Source organism: Trichosurus vulpecula, chromosome 1 (assembly GCF_011100635.1).
Source record: "Trichosurus vulpecula isolate mTriVul1 chromosome 1, mTriVul1.pri, whole genome shotgun sequence".
Classification (NCBI taxonomy): Eukaryota; Metazoa; Chordata; class Mammalia; order Diprotodontia; family Phalangeridae; genus Trichosurus; species Trichosurus vulpecula.
The window spans coordinates 556,926,694-556,944,915 of record NC_050573.1 but is presented as its reverse complement, the minus strand read 5'-3'; the positions used below and the strand labels follow the sequence as shown (position 1 = coordinate 556,944,915).

Sequence of the window (18,222 nt, the reverse complement as noted above, 5' to 3'; positions counted from 1 at the left end):
TATGAGGTCTGGGTTGCTTGTTTAGACAAATAACTTGTATTTTTCTCTGCATAGTGACACCTAAAACCTATCAAATTTTGATGTTTAGGAGGAGTGGTTACCAAGTTCCTTTGAGATTAGTGTATGAGGGCTGGGGGTCATTGTAAAAGTGAGCCCTCATCTGCCATACAAGATCCCAACAGGGGAGACTGAGAGTAAGCAGCAGTCAATAGGGAGGTTTCAGAAAAAACAAATCAGGCCATTCTAGGACCCTTAGTGACAAACTTGAAGTGGGTATGCAGACCCCAGGTCAATGAATGAGGACAAAGACTTTATGGGGAAAGGATGTCTTTTAGCCAGATTAGGGACAGAACACTGCGTAGCTGCCCACTAGGACCTAGCCTCACCCTAATTTGGAACTCTGAGCACCCCTTCTGATTAAGCCTACATCGGGAGTCACGAAGAAGCAAGCACATTTCAGTTGACACTGAGAGATTTCTGAGAAAACTATTGACTCTTTCCTCTGAGACTGAGATTAAGCCAAAAATGGGTCTTTGAAATGCTCGATGCTAACTTTTCCTAGCATTCTGGTTCCACTTCCATAGAGCTTGCAGCACAAGCTGGGAACAGGTTGTATTTGTACATTGGTACAAGCTGTCATTAGTGGAAAACTAAAGGGAAGAATGAGCTGGGGGAGAGAGACAGAGACAGACAGACAGAGGGAGAGACAGGAAGAGAGAGAGAGAGACAGAGACACAGAGACAGCGACAGACAGAGAGAGCATCTTTTATGTTTGTTTTTCTTTTTTCTTTGGCTTCTTTACTCAGGAGAGGGGCCTCCTACTAGAAGATTCATGTCCTCCCTGTGTAAATCAACATGCTGGGGGCCTTTCTTTTCAGTGGTTTATCAAAAGGGAAGTGGTTTGCGTCGGAATGTTTTTGTTCTCTGGAATGGTCAGTGAGGCAACAGAGTCATGTGAGAATGATCAGAGGCCTCCGAGCCCCAGAGACTTAAACTCCTACTTCTGGACACCTGCTGTACATTCATCAGATGTTCGAATTTGAGAGATCTTAGAGATCATTGGGCAGTCAATTCAATAAATATTTATAACAACAATAGCTAACATGTGTATGTCGCTTGACATATAGCTACATATCAAATATCTCATTTGATCAAGTCTGTAAGGTAAGTGTTGTACAGATGAGGAAAACAGAGACAGAGTGGTTCAGTGCCCAGGGTTACCCAGCTACTACGTGTCTAGTAGCATTTAAACTCAGGTCTTCCTGACTTCAAATCTTTTGCTCTGTCCACTAAGTGATCCTGGCTGCTTCATTTAATTAATGTCTCTGATTCACAAAGGGATTGTGTTAGGTGCTGGGGATACAAAGGTAAAAAATGCCAGAGTGCATGACCTCAGGGAGCTTATGTTCTCTGTGGAAACCTAGGGTGGGAAAGCAAATGAAAACTGATAAATATAATACAATGTACCGAGTGTGGGGGTAGCAAGGAGGAGATCTAGACAAAGTATCCTTGTCTCACTGGAAAATGGAGAAGCCAGCCTCAGAGGTGATGTGTGTCTTAGGAAAGCAATGATAACTGGCGCTATGATCAGTTGTTAGGTGGCACTCTGGACATAGGGCTCAAAGTGGCCCTTGCTTGATGGGCTGTTACTCTAAGATGGATGCATAGATTTGAGTGGATAAGATAACTGCATTTACCTCCAAGGGTACTGGAGCTATTGTAGAATAGATCCCTTGGGGGCAAGCCTTGAAAAGAGATTTGCTTGAGGCAATATATCTTAGCTCAGGAGTTATTAACTTTTTTGGTGTCATATGGACCCTTAAGCAATCTGGTAAAGCCCTATAGACCCCTTCTGAAAAACATTTTTAATGCATAAAATAAAATATGTAGGATTCCAAAAGAATACAGTAATACAAAAGGAATATAGTAATGAAATATATGTATTTTAAAAGTTCACATATCCCAGGTTAAGAACCTCTGGCTTAGGGATTAGTCTGCTCCTTGCATGATGGAAAAAAATAGCCAGGTAACACCACCCACAATATTGTTCTTTGATAGAATGTGGGCTTCTTCCAGAGATGCCAAACTTGTGTTTTTCACTCATTTTTAAAGAAATTATGAATCACATTTAGAGCTAAATCCCTGAGAGGGAACTAGCTGGTGTCTTATAGATACTGCTATCACTCAGGCTACTAGGAAGCTAAGATATTTTTCAGAGAGGCCTGGTGTGGTCCTGGGGAGTAGCTTAGGCATCTGTTATTTGACATGGGCCTCTATTTAAAAACAAACATGAAAAATCCAGAGAAATCAATGAGCTCTTCATTGGGCTGGAACATACGACTCAAACCTGTAAGGTCTAGGAATATGGTAGAGAGTTTAGTGTTTACCTTAACAGATTTTCCTAGGCTCAGCTATCTAGCCCGTGGGAGCCAGCTCTCCATGGAGAGTGATAGTGGGACTTCATCTGTCCCTGCCTTTCTTAGAATTATCATTGACTTGGAATTAACCTCCAAATCATCATGCACCTTTACTTGATTTGTGTGAGTAGAGAAAAGGATGAGATACTTTGGGATTGCTGATTCATCATGGGGCCCAATCTAAGCTCCCTTTTAGCTTCAGGGTAATTGGAACCACAGTGGCCCCCAGTGGGCTGCCAGATTAATCACAGGCTGAAACTTCTCATCTCAAGGTGTGGGTGTGGGTGCGGGGGAATCATTCCTTTCCTCCTTAGCCAATACTTATGTGACCTACCCAGGTTTCATGGATTATGTATGAACATTCAAATTGTTGGATTAGTTTGTGTTGATGGATATCGAATCATTAACAATGAATTTTAGTAACCTTGTCGATGCAAATAAACTACTCGTTCTCCCATGGTTCTCTGTTAAGATTTTTCAAGGCCACATTGATGATTGTTGTGTATTGTTTTTTTTTTTAATCCAGAAAAAAAGGCATCGATTACAAATGAATCTGTGTTTAATAATACCTGTGTGAAGTGGAGAGTGAGTCCAGAAAGAGAGGACTTGAAGATGGTCTATCTGGTAAGGGAAACACTTGGTTTTTCTTCCTTGTAGAAAAAAGGGCATATTGGAGTCAAAATTTAATTACAGGCTTAATTAAGTGTAATAGTGATTAGGACCATATTTATTAAGACCCCGTTCCTTTGGAACTTCCTAATCCACTTGCTGTCCAAGCCTAGCACTGTTTCAATTCATTTTAGTCTAATCCTAGAGGCAGAGTGTCAAGTCCCTTTCACCTTTTGACGTTGTAGACAACTCTCTAGGTAGAAGTTTTGCAGAGAAGTTACTGCTGAGTTTTCTTACATTGGGTACTAATGAATTCATAGGTCCGGTTCCTACCCCTATCAATTTAACAAGCATTTGTTAAATGCCTACTAGTGTTAGGCACTGTCGATGGAAAACCAAAATATTCCCTCCCTTCTCAGAGTTTCTGTTCTACTGGAGAAACAATATGTACACATGTAAGTAGATACACAGAGTGCTGCGCCTGGAGTCAGGAAGATCTGAGTTCAAATGCAGCCTCCGACACTTACTAGCTGTGTGACCCTAGGCAAGTCACTTCACCCTGTTTGCCTCAGTTCCTCATGTTTCAAATGAGCTGGAGAAGGAAATGGCAAACCACCCTAGTATCTTTGCCAAGAAAACCCCAATGGAGTTGTGAAGAATTGTATGTAACTGAAAAACAGCCTACCGATAACATTACATTTGTTCTCCTACAGCTTTTTTTCAGGCACATATTCAGTTAAAGGAAGAAATTTGCTTGCTTGCGTTTTGGTATTTTCACTAATATTTATTCCTGAGATCACATGCCCCACAGCCTCGAAGGAGAACTGGAAGTTAGAACAGCCTGCTTTTTACCTGCTGGTAGAAGGTTACAGAATGATAGCAAAGGTCTTTACTGTGAGCCACCTTTTGTTTAGATTGTTGTGTTTGTCCTTCATTCTCAAAGAGGACCATGACATCAGGGAGATGATGACATGACTTGCAGTTGACTTTGATTTGAGTGAGGGAGGGCTGTGCAAGGTCTCCAGCCTCACTTTCTCCTCCAGAGCCATCTGGGTCCAGGGGCCTGATATTCGCCAAGATGACTGGAGATGGTCCAGGATGCATTGGGGGACCCTGGCCCTTTTAGGCTAAGGTCTTTTCACATTCTCATTTTGAGTGAGGTAACGCCCACTCAGTGAACAGGCCTCTTTAAGAAGTGATTTGTCATCAATATCAAATTAATGAACATTGAACATTTTACTAATCACTGTGTGGGATCCTATTTTTAAATACATGGATGACCGATTCATTCATGACTTATCTCCTTCAGCTAAGTGGCTTGGTATGGAATGAAGTGTGGGGGGTGGGGTAGAGAGGGCAGGAGGCAGAGTTCAAGAAATGGAGTTTCTGGGATCTTTTTTCATCCAACATACTGACAACTCATTTCCTACCACAGATACACATTCGAGGACAGCAACGAGATGGGACAGAATTTGTCCATGAGGACTTATTTAACCTTACCACAAGCAGTCAGGAGCCTGAGGTCTGCCCACATCTCCATCAGGGCACCAACTATACTGTGACCATTAGGATTACCTCTCCTAGGCCCTCTGTTCCTGTAACTGTCAGGATCCAAACAGCTGGTAGGTGGTAGAGAAATCGTGTTAATGTATGACCCTTAAATCATAGACTACTCCCTTCTATGAAGGTGGGAATAATGTAGGGAAGCTCCTATCATGGCTGGGGTGGGATATAACTTCTTGACTCACGGGATGGTAGATGACCCAGCTCCAGAGCACATTGGAAAGCAGGAGAATGCTTTCCCTTAGCATCACTGTCTCCTGGCTTCTCTGGCTTCCTTCAAGTCCCAGCCAAAATTCTGTCTTTCACAGGATGTCTTTCCCAGATCCTTTTAATTTTAGTGCGTTCAGTCTGTTAATTTTCTTCAATTTATCCTGTATATATCTTGTTTGTACATAATTGTTTGCATGTTTTCTCCCTCATTCAACCGTGAGTTGCTTGAAAGCAGGATCTGCCTTTTGTCCTGCCTTGTATCCTAGTGCTTTGCACAGTGCCTGATACACAGGAGGTGCTTAATACATGTTTGTTGGTTGACTTATTGACTGAAAGAATGGGTTTTTTTTGTTCAGAAGTGAATATTAGAAGTTCTAGCTAAAAAGATACCTCAGCCATTAGCCATTAGCCATTAGCTAAAGCCGTTAGCTTTTGCTGCCTCGAGGTACTTAAAGAGCCTGACAGTTGTGAGTCCTGAATGAACAATGATAGTGTGCTTTTGTTGGAAGAACAGAGCTCTAGATTTATAGAGAAAATAGAACCCACTTAGAAGCATGGTGCAGAATGTGGGCAAAGGCAGGATGCAAAATAAATAACATTTGTGGCCGAGAGACCTTTCTACGAAATGCTATAACATTAAACACTAATAATGACAATGATGATGATAATTAGCACTTATATAGCACCTACTAAGTGCTACTTAATATACCAGCTGCTTTGCAAATGTCACCTCATTTGATCCTCACAAGAAAGACTGGGAGGTAGGTGCTGTGAGTATCATCATTTTATTGTTGCTGTCTGCCAAGAAGACCCTCAATGGGTCCACAGAGGGGTTTTCTTGGTATAGATACTAGAGTGACTTGACCAGGGTCACACAGCTAGCCAGATCTGAATTTAGGAAGATGGGTCTTCCTGGCTCCAGGTCTGTCATTCTAGCCACTGCTCCACCTAGTTGCCCATTTTATAGTCGAGGAAACTGAGGCAGGCAGACAGGTTAAGTGGCTTTCTCAGGGTCACACAGCCACTAAGTGTCTGAGGGTAGGGTTTGAGCTCAGGTCATCCTGATTCAAGTACCGGCAGAGAAAGAACCTTGCCCAATGAATAATGAAGGATGAACAACAATCTGTAAGTAGTAGTAGCTGCCCCACTGGGGACCCAACTGGCCAGTTCCATTTAGACAATGCTGCTATTTCCTTCCTTCCTTCCTTCCTTCCTTCCTTCCTTCCTTCCTTCCTTCCTTCCTTCCTTCCTTCCTTCCTTCTTTCCTTCCCTTCCTCTCTCCCTCCTTCCTTCCCTCCCTCCCTCCCTCTTTCCTTCGTTCCTTCCTTTCTTCCTTCCTTCCTTCCTTCCTTCCTTCCTTCCTTCCTTCCTTCCTTATTGCTTCACAAGATATCTTGGGGTTTGGAGGATAGTTTTTTTTTCCTTTCCTACTTATTTATTCTATTTTTTTTTAAACTGGGGCAATTCGTCTTACATAGTTTTCATTTATAATTTTTTGAAATATAGCGCTGGTAAATCAGGTTTTGAGAAAGCCCATGGGGATTCGACTGGAGCTATTTGACTATGCCTTTAAACCCAAATTACTCTGGCTCTCATTGATTGGCCAAGAATAGGTCCCAGCCCAAGCCTCACTTGCTCACATGTGGGTTTTGATGGCTCAGAGCAAGTGTAAATAGCAATTGTTTCTGTTCTGGCCAGAAATCCTGAGCAAAAGTCTTCCTAGCCCAGACTCATTCTTTTGAGGAGGCAAACTAGACCATCTTTTGCCTCAATTCTTACCCAGCTTTTATTACTGAATGGGTATTGTTGAAGACAAACTGAGACCTGGGAAAGGCCAAGATCTCCCGCTGCCTTCAGGGCCATTGCCAGTTGTTCTGACCTGGGTCTTGGACTCCCAATAACTCCGGAGGAGGGGAGTGAGGCTGATGATTTTGCACAGTTCTGCCTCACTTAAATTGTTGATGTCATTGGTCCTCCTCGAGAATGGAGAATGAACTATAGAGTCAGGAGGATCAGAGTTTAAATTCTTCCTCTGATAAACGGCAACCTTGTAAGCTTGGGCAAGACAGCTCTCGAAGACTAAAAATTATCAGCAAAGTTCTGATCTGAATGAGTGTGTGTGTGTGTGCGGCATGCACACTTGCGAGCTCATGTGAGTATGTGTGTTTCCAGACGAGAGTTGAACCCAGCCCTAATCCTCACCCCTACCTCCCAATTAATTAACTAAAAAATTCCTAACTACCATGATGTCCCCTTTGTCTAGCTTTGATTACAAACCCAATCGCCACTCTTTAGGTCGATATAACAGATATTCAATGTTCTCACCAAATTATTTTCCTGTTAAATAACCACTTAACTGATATAGATGGGTGTTCCTTCTAAATTATATTCAATTAAGATTGACTAGTTCTGCCCGTAGGCCTTCTCTTTGCTCACAGAAACTGTTCATTTCTTTTACAGTTCTGTGGAAAAAGGTCATTTCTTTTTCCCAACTATAGGCAGATTGTTCCCTTTAGCTCACAAATTGGAGCCACATTCTAAACTGACCTGTAAAAGGGCCAAGTACATATTTTTCTTCTTCATGCTTTCTATTAGAACCATATATTCTTCGCAGTCCCGTGTGAAACTTACCATTTATGTACCAAATATAAAACTAAACAAAAACTGGTTTTATTACATGGTACTTTATTGATATTTGGATACACAGATGAATCTATGATTCTCATCAATTTATATGGTCCTTCCCATGATGCCAATTACTTCCATCTTTGCCTGCTTTTCTAGATGACTATTGTCTCCTGTAGTCCACCCAACTTACTGGAAACATTCTTATATTGACACCATCAGGAAACAAGTGGAGCATCTTGGCTGTCCTATTATTCTGCACTCATTTTTTAATGCATACATATCCCTGATGATATTATTAACTCTGGTCCTTCTTTGAAATTTCTTATTTGTTATATTACTGCTTGCTCTTTCCCACCATGAGCACCTCATATATTGATGTCAAGGTTATTTTTTGAGGGTAGGTATATGTTTGTATTATATTTAATTCAATTCGGCAAACATTTATTGTACATTTACTATGTGCCAAGCCTTGAGCTGGAACACTGGAGATATGAAGATAAGAATGAATAGCCCCTGCCCTCAAGGACCTTATGTTCTATTATTTAATACACTTAATAATGAAGTATGCAGGAGTGTGTTGGATGCAGCCTTTTTTTGGCTCTCAAGAGCTGATTGTTAAGTTTCATTGTGAGCATCTTATACCTTGGAAATTGGCCAAAGATGCAGAATAGTGCCTGATTTTGTTGCTGTTGATTACCTAGACCAGTAATGTGAAATTTATATGGAAATGGGGGTCACCGCATGTCCATAAGGACCCCTGCAGGCTGCATATTTAGTTAGAAAACTACACATTCATATTATTCCTTCATTGTATCTTTATTTTGTTAAATATTTCCCAATTTCTAGTTTGACTGCCTGTGGGAGGGTTGCAGGCAGTGTGCTTGATACCTCTGGTCTAGGCCTAAGAAAATGGTGGGGGTAGCCAGGTGATATGGTCCGTAGAGCAGTAGCTCTGCAATCAGGAGTTCCTGAGTTCAAATCCAGCCTCAGACACTTACCTCAAGAAAAAAAAATTTGATGAAGGAAATGTTAATAATGTATATTAAATTTAAAAGTGTGTATATACAATTTTTAAAAAAAACAAATAATGAGCCAGTTGTTAAACATATACCAGTACATCCCTGGAGGAATAGCATAATGAAGTTCTACTGAATTGAATATAACAACATGTAACCGACTCTAATTTTTTTAAGTGTTCAGCATGCTGTAATGAGAAAATCCCTGGACTTGGAATCCAAAAACCTGAGGTTCAGTATCTGTCATTAGGTATATTTATGGTCTTAGGCAAGTCACTTCCATTCTTTTGATCTCATTTTTCAAGCTAAGGGGTTGGATTAGATGGATTAGTCTCTTCCAGCTCCAAACATCTGTAGTTTTATGACTCCTCAGTGACCTTCTGTGTCTAGTGTAGTTTCCATTCAATCAACCAACAAGAAGTCATTAAGTGTCTCCTGTGTGCCAGGCACATATATTATAGATGGCTCAAGGAAACCAAGTTTATCTGATAACTAAGCTTTTCATCAGCTTGGTGTGTTGAGTAGTCTGTGAAAGAGCTATATTCTCTTGGAGAGGCTGTGTGGTTCAGTGAATAGGATTCTAGATCAGGGGTCAGAGGACCTATATCCAAATCCTAGCTTTTACACTAATTATTTAAGTGACCTTGGTTAAGCCACTTCTCTGAGCCTCATCTTCCTCAACTCTAAAATAAGGGGGTAGGACTAGATGGTAACTGAAATTCTTTTCTAGCATTAAATCTTTGCTCTTAGAATTAGTCTTTCCTTCTGCTCCTTGATGGCCATTATTTTTCTGTGTCCAAAAAATGGCAAGATCTTTTGAATCATGAAATACCAATCCGAAATGATGCTATGGGGAAAAGAATGCTTAATTAAATTGTTTGCTAAATAGTTTAAACTTTCCCTTAGAGCAGTGGTATCAAATTCAAATAGGAAGGGAGGGTAGTGGAACTAAACTGTCCATATAGATCCCTGCAGGCTGTATATTGACTTGGAAAACCACACGTTTATTTATTTCCTTTTTTTAAAATTAATACATCAACACATTAAAATCTGATAGGCACTACATTTCAATCTGGTTTGGGACACACTTGGGGAAAGATGTTACCTGCATTTGGCCACCAGCCGTATGTTTGACACCTTTGCCTGAGAATAATTTGGGAGGGGGGAGTAGTAGCAGGAATGCAAATAAGCAAAAACCAATATTTTTCCTGTTATATCTTTTAAACAATATGTCAAACCACAGTGGGTAATTGGGTGTCATTTCTTAAGTGCAGATTTATTCAGGAGTTAAATAGAATTATATAGGAAGTGTTCACATGCTTGGAGTATACAGTGCCCTCCTCCCCCAACTCACAGAAGAATGCCCCCAGTGCAATGGGCACGTAAGAACAATTCGTTCCCATGGTCATGAAGGCAGCTGAAGCAGGTGCTGTGGAGCACTTAGAGCTTGGTCAGATGTCAAAGATGGTTAGCCGCTGCATCCTGGGCCATGGCCAATTGTCCTGACTTCTGTCCTGTTCCTGGACTTCAATAACTCTGGAAGAGAGAGTGAGACTGACAACTATGTGCAACTCTGCCTCACTTAAATCCAACTCAGGCACCCTGTGATATCATTGATCCTCTTAGAAAACAAAGGACAAACAACAGTAAGAATTCTATAGGAGTACAAAGACCGGACCATAGCCATCTGCAGAAGCATTATAGTAGGATCTAGTCCTTGAATTAAAGTCTTCCAAGCAGGTGGCATCAGGCAGCTAGGTGGCAGAGTGGATAGAATGCCAGGCCTGGAGTCAGGAAAACCCTTCTTTCTGAGTTCAAATATGACCTCAGACGCTTACTAACTGTTTGACCCTGGGCAAATTACTTCACCCTGTTTGCCTCAGTTTCCTCATCTATAAAATGAGCTGGGTGAGGAAAAGGCAAACCACTCCAGTATCTTTGCCAAGAAAACCCCAAATGGGATCCCAAAGGTCAGACACAACTGAAAAGACTGAATAGCAACAAAAACCTTCTGCTCCCTCCCTTCCTGCTCCTCATTTCAGAGGATCATACATTTAGAGCTGGAATCATCACTAAACATATCTAAATATGGGGGGGGTGTGTGCACACGTGCACGCACACATGCAGGTGTGCACATGTGCATGTGGGTGTGCTCATGTATGTGCAATGTATGCACACACCTCTAGGAGATGGGGGGGGATTTGAACTGAGTCAATCAATTGGATAGCCTCTACTCCCTTGAAAGGAACTGAAAGCTTCTGTAACCTGATACATCGATCGGGTGAGAGCACATCTCTTACTGACTCAATCATAATCTTTAGATTAAATATGAAAAGGTCCTTGGTCAATTTGAAAGTCATTGAATGAACTGGAGTGACATTACACAGGTAGAGTGGTTGAATTGGTTGAGAAAGCTCGGTCATGCCCTTTGGATTGGTTATCTGTTAGATAACGAGCCAGGTTATTTAAACCCAGGGATTTAATCCTCTTTCACCTTAGTGGTAGAAGCCATTCCAACCATGCCCTGGACAAAGAATCACTTGGGGTTGGAGAGAAAGAGAGTGACTTGGCCAGAGCTTTGTCCTCGGTCTCTTTTGATCAGGGGAGAACCTTGTGAAATTTGGAGGATTATAGTGTTTGGAGTTTTTTATTTACTCCTTAGCAGTATCCTTGAGACAGCAGTTTCTGGCAGCAGTGTCTGTATCGGGAGGTAGGAACAGACGGGCCAGGATGAAAAAAGCAGATTCAATGTTCTCTGATAAGCCCACAGGAGATCCACACCATGCTTAAGGAGAACTTTGTTAGTACTTCACAAAAGGGAGGAAGGGACTTGAAACAACCAGGACGCTCGTCGTAGACAGTGGGGCCTCATGTGCTTTACCACAAGAAACCATCCCTGACTCCTTAGGACCGTCCCCAGGGTGATCTTTAGGATCCTAAGCTGAAAAGTCATCCAGTCCAATCTTCTTATTTTACAGATAAGGAAACTGAGGCCTAGAGAAGGAAACTTATTTCAAGTCACATAGGGAAAAAGTAGAAGAGACGATTAAAAAAAAAAAAAACACAACAGGTTGTCTCAGTTCGGAGCCAGTATTCTTTTCAATGCGATTTGCCTAAATGATCTCATTTGTTTCTATGTCCTCTTCTGAATTTTCTTTTCCTTATGTGATTTTCCCCTGGTTATTATAATTGTTTCTGTAGTTGTAGCCTGTGCATATGGTTATATTGGTCTAACTCTTCTCACTCTGTATCACCTCATGTAAGTCTTTTGTTTGGGGGCAGGTATTATTTATGTAACCCATCTGCCTTCCTGGGTAGACGCTAGTCTCCTATGGATTAATCTTCATCCTGGGAGCTTGACCCCAAATGGTCAGATTCTTTCCTTTTGCCCTGCTGCCCCAACCTGGATCAATCCAGGAAAATCTTCAAGATACAACCTAGATACAGCCATGTCTGGGGTGTTTCGAAGGTGCATGGCAGTAGCCCCAAATCCTCCACAGGTGCTCAATATACAACATAATTATGGGTTATAGGACAACCTTTATTTCACCCTAAAGAAAATACGTAAAATCCCAAGGACTCACAAGAGCCCATGAACAAATACAGAAGAATAAAACATTCGTGTAGCTCATCAGCTCCCCTCCTGCAAAAGAGAACTGAACTTGGGATTGCTTTTAGGGTAACCTTTTGTTATGTTTGCCAGCAGAACGGTTAGCGTTACCCTATAGTTACACTCCCACTGCAAGTGAAACATTCTTTGGAGCTTAATAACCAAACACCTTCCCTTTTCATTGGACCTGCCCTGTCCAAGTAACTTGTTGACTCTGTTCTCCAAGTAGGAAGCAATATAAGAACCATGCAGACTGTCTTATTCCTTATTCAAGGAGGAGGATACAATCAGAAATTTTCTCTCTCCAGGTCTAGTGCTCAGATTCTTAAACCAAGGAATTCTTGAGCTTGGAGTTTTCAGTGAGACAACTATCAAAGTTGGTGCTTCACAGGCAATCTCTCCTCCCTCCTCAAAGGCTAGATTCTGAGATAAAAGTGCTTAGGGAATTCACCCCTACCACCACTTCCCCCATCACAGGAGGTTGAAGTGTTCAGGAACAGTATCTTTGAACTCAAGCTTCATGCAAACACAGGTCTCCCACTGCTATGGACTTCTATAACTTACCAGTGCTGACTCTGGTCTGGTAAAGTTGTGGGGAGGAGAATTTCCCATTTTTTTGCTTCACTTTGGAAGAACACTAAGAGAATAACTGGAGAGAGTGCTCAATATCCAAGCTTTGGAGAGTTGGGCCAGCTTGCATTTATAGACAGTGAGAAGGGGTGGCTACTCTTGAATAAGCTAAGACTGTATATTATAAACTGTCTTCAAAATAATGATCCATACCCTGTAATCTCATCACTCTGATTGGTAAATTTATTCAATTTATTCAGGCTAACAATGGCCCATTTTCTATAATTTTATCAGGGTGTTGGGAGAGTTCTTCAGTTTCATGAGGAGCTCCCATGATTCACCCTCCTTACACCCATATTTGTCATTTTTTATGGTATAATATTTTCTTGGTATCATGTACCATAATTTGTTCAGCCATTTCCTAATATTGGAAATTAGATTATTTCTAAGTTTTTACTATTATGAATAATACTGCTAGGATTATTTTGTTGCAGAGAGAGCTTCTCTACTCCCTCCCTTCCCTCAGCTTCTATAAGTTGGGTAGAAATTGAGTTTGATCATTAAGAAGACAGGAAACAAGTGATTTGTTCTCAAAACCCATCAAATATCATGCTACCTTCTTGTTTTTCCTTCGCTGGATTACAGGGTAGTGGTGTCTGTCTGGAAGTCAGTTTTGGGGTACTAGGTTTTAGGCATTCTGGTTCCTCTGACAGTTTGGTGCAAGCTATGAGAAGAGATTCACAAACATATTTTGGGAAGGTCAGTGATAACAATGTTTGGGAAGCCATTAATTTGGACAGGCTGGAGTTCTGAAGACTGATAGTAATACAGGATTATGAGACAGCAAAGGAAAACAAATGGAGAGATTATAAAGATAACCAGAAGAGTAAAACTTTTGAAAGAGGAAGGATATGATAAATGAACTAACCAGAAAAGTAATGTATGGAGTCAACATGAAAAATAAAGGAAAAAAGAAAATTTTCTATAGAGAAGTAGAAGAAAGAATAAAAGAACAAAAAATGTTATGCAGTGCTTTTGGCAGATATATGGAAAATTAAGGCACTTTGTCTTGGTTATGGTAGATTTTAATTCTGCTTAGGGCATTTTGGGCAATGTCCCAGTTTTGAAGGTAGAAAGAATATACTGTTTGAAGTGAATGAGTTATAATGAGACAGATAAAGATAAAGGTGATCCTTGAATATAGGTTCTGAAATATTTTATCATTTTATTAAACCCCTGCTCAAAATGTCAAAGTTGTAAGGGCACAGGAGAAAACTTGGACTTTCTATGATTTGTTATTTTTTTTAAATTATCCTTTTACTTTTTTCTGTGATGGTTGATTTTCAGCTAAGCAGCTGTCTTACACCACGTTAGTGACATTTAAAAATTCTGTAGACAAGTCTGTCTCTAGAATGACTTATTGTCATTATTTTCTGTCTCTCTGTCCCTCTCTGTCTCTCTCTCTCTCTCTCTCTGTCTCTCTCTCTCTCTGTCTCTCTCTGTCTCTCTCTCTGTCTCTCTCTGTCTCTCTCTGTCTCTCTCTGTCTCTCTCTCTGTCTCTCTTCTCTCTCTCTCTCTCTGTCTCTCTCTCTGTCTCTCTCTCTGTCTCTCTCTGTCTCTCTCTCTGTCTCTCTCTGTCTCTCTGTCTCTCTCTGTCTCTCTCTCTCTCTCTGTCTCTCTCTGTCTCTCTCCTCTCTCTGTCTCTCTCTCTGTCTCTCTCTCTGTCTCTCTCTGTCTCTCTCTCTGTCTCTCTCTCTCTGTCCTCTCCCTCTGTCTCTCTCTGTCTCTCTCTCTCTCTCTCTCTCTCTCTCTCTCTCTCTCTCTCTCTCTCTTTTCTTATAAGAATAAATGGAGGGAATAAAATGGAGAGATCAAAGTCCTATCTTGACTTTTCACAAACACACAGGGTGTTGGGAAAAAAACCTGATTTTTCTCTATGGCTGAAGTCTAAGTGTTTTCTACCTGGGGAAGAAAATGTAATGTTCTTTTGTTATAAAATTTGCTTCAGGGTTAGCATTGGCTGCGTGATTGCTGGGCTCTGCAGAGCTTTTTTTTTTTTTTTACGGCAGCCTTGCTCTGATTCATCACTCAGGCACCATGTTCTGCCTACTCAAAGAAAAGAAAATGGAGCATTCAAAGGGAACTCAAGACTAGGAGGCATAAAATGATTTTTCCATGCTGTGTTTGAAATCAGGTCTGTCTTCACCTTGATTTACTTCCATAGGGCCTAGCCAAGCAGTTCCTGAGTCATGCTCTGCCTGGGAAAAGAACCTCTCCTCATTGTCCCTTTAATAATAATAATTCACATTTGATATTGCATCTTGAGCTTTGTGAATCACTTTCCGTACATTCTCAGCTGACCTTCACAGTAACCCTGAGAGGCAGGTGTTGGAACTATTATTACCTTTTTGTTAAATAGATCAGAAAACTGAGGCTGAGAAGTTATATGACTTGCCTAGGCTCAGGGGTGGGGAACCTGCGGCCTCAAGGCCACATGTGGCTCTGTAGGTCCTCAAGTGTGGCCTTTTGACTGAATTCAGACTTCACAGAACAACTCCCCTTAATGAAGCAATTGGTTCTGTAAAACAAAGACTCAATCAAAAGGCTGCACTTGAGGACCTAGAAGGCCACATGTAGCCTCGAAGCTGCAGATTCCCTTCTCCTGCCCTGAACTCTCCCTTCCTTCTACTTTCCCCATTACTGTAGAGGGCAGCACGATCTTCCCAGTCCCTCAGGCTTGAATTCTAGAAGTTACCCTGGACTCCTCACTATGGGGGTAGGACCCTCCCCCATATCCAAGCTTTTGCCAAGGCCTGTCATTTCACCTTTGCAACATCTCCCGAATACGCTCTGTTTTCTCCTCTGAAACTGCTGTCACTCTAGTGTAGGCCCTCAACCCTACACACGGACTATTGCAATAGCCTGCTTGTGGGTCCTCCTGCCTCAAATCTCTCCTCCTCTAATCCATCCTCCAGTCAGCTACTAATGTGATTTTCTTAAAGTGCAGGTCTGATCAGATAACTCAATAAACTCTAGTAGTTTCCTATTGCCTCCAGGACCAAATACAAAATCCTCTATTTGGCATTCAAAGCCCTTCATAATCTAGTCCCCGCTTACTTTTCCAGTCCTTTTATATCTTGCTCTCTAACATATACTCTTTGATCCAATGACATCCCGACTATTCCACAAACAAAACGCAAAAGATGGAATCTCTTGGCTCTTGGATGTCCCATGTGTGGAACATTCTCCCTCCTAGCACCTTCCTGGCTTCCTTTAAATCCCAACTGAAATCACATCTGCTACAGGAAGCCTTCCCCAGCGCCTCTTAATTCCAGTGCCTTCTCTGGGTTAATTATTTCCTATCTATTTTGTATGTAGTTTGTACGTATTTGTTTGTATGTTGTCTCCCCTGTTAGATTATAAGCTCTTTCAAAGCAAGGACTGTCATTTGCCTTTTTTGTATTCCCAGCACTTAGCATGGTGCCTAGCACACAGTGGGCATTTATTAAATGTTTATTGATTAATTGATTGAAGTGTCAGACGGGATTTAAACCCAGGTCTTCCTGGACTCCAAGTTCAGTGCTCTGTCTACTACTTCACTCAATTACATGGCATGATTTCTGTCAATCCAGAGAGTTAAAACTACCCCATTCTGAGGGTTCTAGTAAATGCACTTTTGACTGTTGGTCGCTTGTTTTCATTTTGGTCATAATGCAGATAGGGTTTTTTTTTTCCTTCCTATATTCCATTCTATCCAAAGTTCAACTAAGTAAGAGGAGAGCCCTAGAGTGTAGCGGAAATGGGGCCAACAGGTCATGATGATTAAGGGCAGTCATCAGGGTCCAGAGTAGAATTCCTCAGGGAGAGTGAGGCATGTCTCCCCTTTGATACAAGAGGAAGCAAACCAGAGGCCATGCCAAGCCAAGCCCAAGGTATCGGGAATGCCAATTCAACAGAAGCAGAGAAAGGCACATAGCCTGGCAATAATATACATCAAAGCTGGGAGGATACACTGTGGAAGCTGGACAAATAGTGGTTTGTTTGATGTCACTTCCCTGTCAAAGGAGGCAATGCTGCTGTGCCAGTTCTTGTCACTGCCCCAGGGTGGCCGTGAGTTTGAATAATACTTAACCCTGATAGTTTGTGTGAAAGTGAGGATTTTTAAAATATTCTATTTTCACTCTGCAGATGATGATGGATCCTTTGATGTTTCAGTATTCAATGAAACCTGTTTGAAATGGAAGAGGAATCCTAGAGACACCACAGAAGAACAAATGTACCAGGTAAGACCTCCCTTGAAATCCTGCCTCTGACTACATGATCCTAGACAATTTACTTAACTTTTTTGATCTTTAGACAATTCCCTAGAACTTATCTGCTAAGACAGTGACTGAATGAGGGAGTTCCCTATTCCCTTGGAGATAGGTTTTCTGCATAAGGAAATCAGATGTTTCCTGTATTTCAGTAACTGACCTACATTCTTTATTTTTGGCTTTTTAACATCAATGTGAATGATCATAACTCATTTCCCTATAAAATAGTCAACTGAATTTTGAATTTAAATCATTTCTTGAATTTATGCCTACATAAAAGTGTGCCTTTTTGTTTTTTATTTTTTAATTAAGATTTTTTATTTTTAGTTTACGACACTCAGTTCCACATGTTTTTGAGTTCCAAATTTTCTTCCCCTCCTTCCCCTTCTCCCCAAGACAGCATGGAGTCTGATATATGTTCTACATATACCTTTGCATGTAGTCAAGTTGTAAAGAAGAATTGTGACCAATGGAATGAATCATGAGAAAGAAGAAACAAACCAAAAAAAAAAAAGAGGGAAAAAAAGAGAGCAAACAGTTTGCTTCAATCTGCATTCAGCCTCCATAATTCTTTCTCTGGATGTAGATAGCCCTTTCCATCATGAGTTGTTTGGAGTTGTCTTTGAACCTTGTATTGCTGAGAAGAGCCAAGTCTATCAAAGTTAGTTATCACAGAAGCAATATGTCTGTGGTTGTGTACAATGTTCTCCTGGTTCTGCTCCTCTCACTCAGCATCATATCATGTAGGTCTTTCCAGGTTATTATGAAGTCTGTATCTTCCCCATTTTAAATTCCACAATAGTATTCCACTAAATTCATACACCACAACTTGTTTAGCCATTCCCCAATTGATGGACATTCCCTTGATTTCCAATTCTTTGCCACCACAAAAAGAACTGCTATAAATATTTTTGTACATACGGATCTCTTTCCCACTTGTGTGATCACTTTAGGATACAGCCCTAGAAGTGGTATTGCTGGGTCAAAGCGTATGAACATTTTTATAGCCTTTTGGGCATAGTTCCAAATTGCTCTCCAGAATGGCTGGATCAGTTCACAACTCCACTGACAACGTAACAGTGTTCCAATTTTCCCACATCCTCTCCAACATTTATCATTTTCCTGACAAGAGAGATGTGGTACCTAAGAGTTGTTATGATTTGCATTTCTCTAATCAATAGTGATTCAGAGCATTTTTTCATATGCCTATAGATATCTTTAATTTTTTCCTCTGAAAACTGCCTGTTCATATCCTTTGGCCATTTCTCAATTGGGGAATGATTTGT

At 41.1% G+C, this 18,222-nt stretch overlaps 1 protein-coding gene across 1 annotated transcript in view; it reads left to right on the top strand.

Moving 5' to 3' along the window:
- SUSD1 (sushi domain containing 1) overlaps positions 1-18,222 on the top strand; it is a 278,160-nt gene that overhangs the window by 86,624 nt on the left and 173,314 nt on the right. Inside the window, exons 7-9 of the mRNA XM_036749351.1 lie at positions 2,944-3,041; positions 4,462-4,648; positions 16,812-16,906. Coding sequence (XP_036605246.1) covers positions 2,944-3,041; positions 4,462-4,648; positions 16,812-16,906 — 380 coding nt within the window. The remainder of the gene's footprint in view (positions 1-2,943; positions 3,042-4,461; positions 4,649-16,811; positions 16,907-18,222) is intronic.